At 41.7% G+C, this 3,240-nt stretch overlaps 1 protein-coding gene and 1 long non-coding RNA gene across 4 annotated transcripts in view; one reads left to right on the top strand and one right to left on the bottom strand.

Moving 5' to 3' along the window:
* LOC109304019 overlaps window positions 1-3,240 on the top strand; it is a 113,491-nt gene that overhangs the window by 30,978 nt on the left and 79,273 nt on the right. The gene's annotated exons all lie outside the window — the stretch shown is intronic.
* SPARCL1 (SPARC like 1) overlaps window positions 1-3,240 on the bottom strand; it is a 45,254-nt gene that overhangs the window by 13,741 nt on the left and 28,273 nt on the right. For 2 of the 3 annotated variants that reach the window (XM_019526475.1, XM_019526476.1), the window contains exon 5: window positions 1,722-2,909. In XM_019526475.1, the coding sequence (XP_019382020.1) occupies window positions 1,722-2,909 (1,188 nt within the window). The remainder of the gene's footprint in view (window positions 1-1,721; window positions 2,910-3,240) is intronic. The other variant, XM_019526477.1, reaches the window with a different exon arrangement.

The raw sequence follows: 3,240 nt of genomic DNA, 5'->3' as shown, positions 1-3,240 counted from the left end.
GGGGGGGGGGGGGGGGGTGCAGTGCAGGATTGAATCCTTCCCCTTTCCAGTGCTATTGTGAGGTGCTTGCTGCTCTCAGGATCTTCAGTCCTGAGCTTCCATCTTAGTTAAAGCTACAGCTTGGTGTTTTATGGGAGGTGGAAAAGGTGGCCTCTAATTTGGGGACTGGGCTTGATGGCCCAGGAAGCTCCTTCAAACTCCATGTTCCCCAGGCACAAAAAGGAATTGAAGTCAGATCTCATGTATCTTGTGTGAATGTTTAGCGGGATATTTCCTTCTTTACTAACCTATTGAAGGAATGTGCAGAGTCTGCTGTGAGAACACAGGCAAGCTGGGCAGAAGATTGTTGCTGTACCCTGATGGTGCTTGAGTGTGAGATCAATGTTAAGCTGTCCAAGCCTGTGAGGTCTGGGGGGACTCAGGCAACAGTCCACCAGTCAGGGGAACTTTAATATAAAAATCTTAGATACCCATAGGATTTAAGCACTTCTGAAATTAGGTGGCAGATGAGGTGGAGTTTGGAGGATGTAAAGTTTGGCTTTAGGTGCCTAACATGTCAATTCATTTCAGTTTAAACACATGGCTAAGTCCTTCCAGATTTGACACAACACTTAAACTTATATTTAACTACTTTGCTGAAGGGAGGAGCTGCTGAAATATGACTTCAGTCTCCATGAATACATGCTAGAGTTGCATGCAGACAAGCAGGGGTGTATGCTTGCAGTGGCATAAATGGTAGCAGCACAGATTTGTGCCACAGTGCACACCCCTACATGTGCCTTTTGTTGCGGGCCATGCCCAGCTCCCTAGAACACGGCTGCCTGTTCCCCTGTCTCCACGTGCTGTGGAGCCCCTGTGTGCCCCATGTGCCACAGTGACTCAAGATGTGGGAGCAGGCAGCTTGGCTGCCTGCTCTCCCATCTTCATGCCTGTCCTGGTGCATGCTATTTTCATGTGCTTTGTCCCACGTTTTTTTCCTTGTTTGTTTGTTTGTTTGTTTGTTTGTTTGTTTGTTTGTTTGTTTGTTTGCTACTGGGAAATCCTGGTAGTAAATTTTGCCCCCATGCTGCAAATTAGCAGTGCCTTGCACAATTTAACATGCAACATGTGTAGTTTGTGGTGTCACAAAGATGTTTGTGACATCACAAACTGCACACGCCTGAATATATGGACATGGCCTAGGAGGCAAAATTTTGTGCTGACTTGCACCTGATGTGAACCCAGAAAGTCAAATGGTGTTGCAGTGGCTGTAAATCAGTGAACATCTAGCCTTAACAGTTTGTAAAAGTGCCTGAAATTGTGACCATAAAGATTACACATTGTTCTTTGTCAGGAGCTGAGGGACTATAGATAATTTACATAAAAGTGTAACAAATGTGTTAAAAATGAGAAATAAACCTGCTTGAATTTGCTTATAAGTGGGCCATATCTTTCTCTATAAATTAGTAACAACTGCATCTGAATTCACTAATTGCAAAAACCTTCATTTGGCAGATATTAGGAAAAATAATAGTTAATACATATAAAATGAAGGCAATGTAACCTCAAAGGAAATTATAAAGAACAAGACCTCCAAGGTCATTACAGCCATCAGAGAAGGAGAGCTGTCCTTTAAGAATTCTTTTTGAGGGCCACATGTAAGATATAGCCTACTGCTGTGCTCTAAGTTTGAGTACAACTTTGGGTTTTTTATCTCCCCTATTTTGTTTTAAGGCACTTACATTGTCTTCAGACTCCATTGTGTTTGCCTTCTGCAGAAGGCTGGCTATTTTTGCATGCTCCTCACTGTCAGAATTGGCTGGCTTATGGCTATAATAATCTTGCTCAACATTAATGAAATGTTTAATGTCAATATGTTGGTTATTGTCAGTTTCATTAATAACTACACTGTCGTCTTCTTCCTCTCTCTCCCTCTGCTGCTCAGCACTGATACTTCCATGATCATTACTCTGAATTCTTTCACTCTCCTGGTAGGCTGGTCCTTTCTGGCTTTGGTTAAAATCATCAGTGTTGCCACCAGCATCAGAATTGTTATCAGCATTATCATTATTGTTGCTGTTACCAATACTTTGGGCCTCCATATACTTTCTCCTTACCACTTCCTCATGCTTAGTAGTATTCTGGTTACCATCTTGGAGCCTTTCTTCAGCCTTCTGGCTTTGCCATTCAATGTTCTGATCTTGTTTAGTAATTCTTGATGAGACAGTTGCCTCTTCTCTTGCTTGCATATTCTCCTCCTCCTCTTCTTGACCAGCATCCTGCCTCTTGGTGATATGGAAGGACTGGCTGGAATCTCTGAGAGTTTCATCAGATTGTCTGTTATCATTGTTTTGCTTGTTTTCATAGTGATCTTCTTGAATTGTCAGATGAGTTTTCTGGCCCCTGTCTATATAGCCAATTTCACTCCACTCTTCTGCTGTTGCCTCCTCCTCCACGTCTTCATCACTTTCACTGTTGTTTTCTGATACAACAACTCTCTTTTTATTGTATTTCCACGCATCTTGCTCTTGAACAAGAGTGAAATCCTCTGCTGGATTTTCCTCACCATCCTGACCTTGGTGACTAGCTATGTTGCTATACTTCTTCTCCTTCCCAAGTTGAAAATTTTCACTGGTGGATTGTTTGCTGCTCATAGTATGCACAAAATCACTCCACTGAATGTCAGAAGCCAAGGTTGGACCAATATGCTGTAAACTCATACTCTCTAGACCACTTTTCCAGTGATGTTTGCTACTACTTCTTTCCTGTCTTTTAACAGTCCTGTGCTTCACCTTGGGTTCACCAGATACCATCAATGCCTGCTCCTCCTTCTCATGACTACCTTGAAGTGGGAGCAGACTGTCCTTGTTCAAATACAGCTCAGGCTTTGAGTGTTCCTTCTCTGAAGTTTCAGAAGAAGAATCTTGAACCTTCCAAATAAAAATGCATATTTATTGAGCAGACTAATAAATAGTGTGTTTTACAACTGCATTTCCAAGTTGCTATATAATTTACTCTTTTCACTTGGTCAGTACACAGGATGAAATTCATCCCTGTATGGAGACGGAATGATTTCTGGAGTCAGTGAAGGTTGTGGATAGCTAAGAGGTCTGACAATGAATGTACATTTATTTAGGGCTGGAATTTCCAAACAATTTTCATAGGATTAGGTGTGCAATTTGTATCACAATTTGATAGGAGTTGAATGGCTATAACTCCATTAGTCTTTTTTGGAATCTCAGTTTAAGTATCAAATATTGA

The sequence above is a fragment of the Gavialis gangeticus genome, unplaced genomic scaffold (genome assembly GCF_001723915.1).
Source record: "Gavialis gangeticus isolate Ggan-Ray unplaced genomic scaffold, GavGan_comp1, whole genome shotgun sequence".
Lineage (NCBI taxonomy): Eukaryota > Metazoa > Chordata > Crocodylia > Gavialidae > Gavialis > Gavialis gangeticus.
Note: the sequence above shows the minus strand (reverse complement) of the source record. Positions and strands in the feature narration are given on the sequence as shown.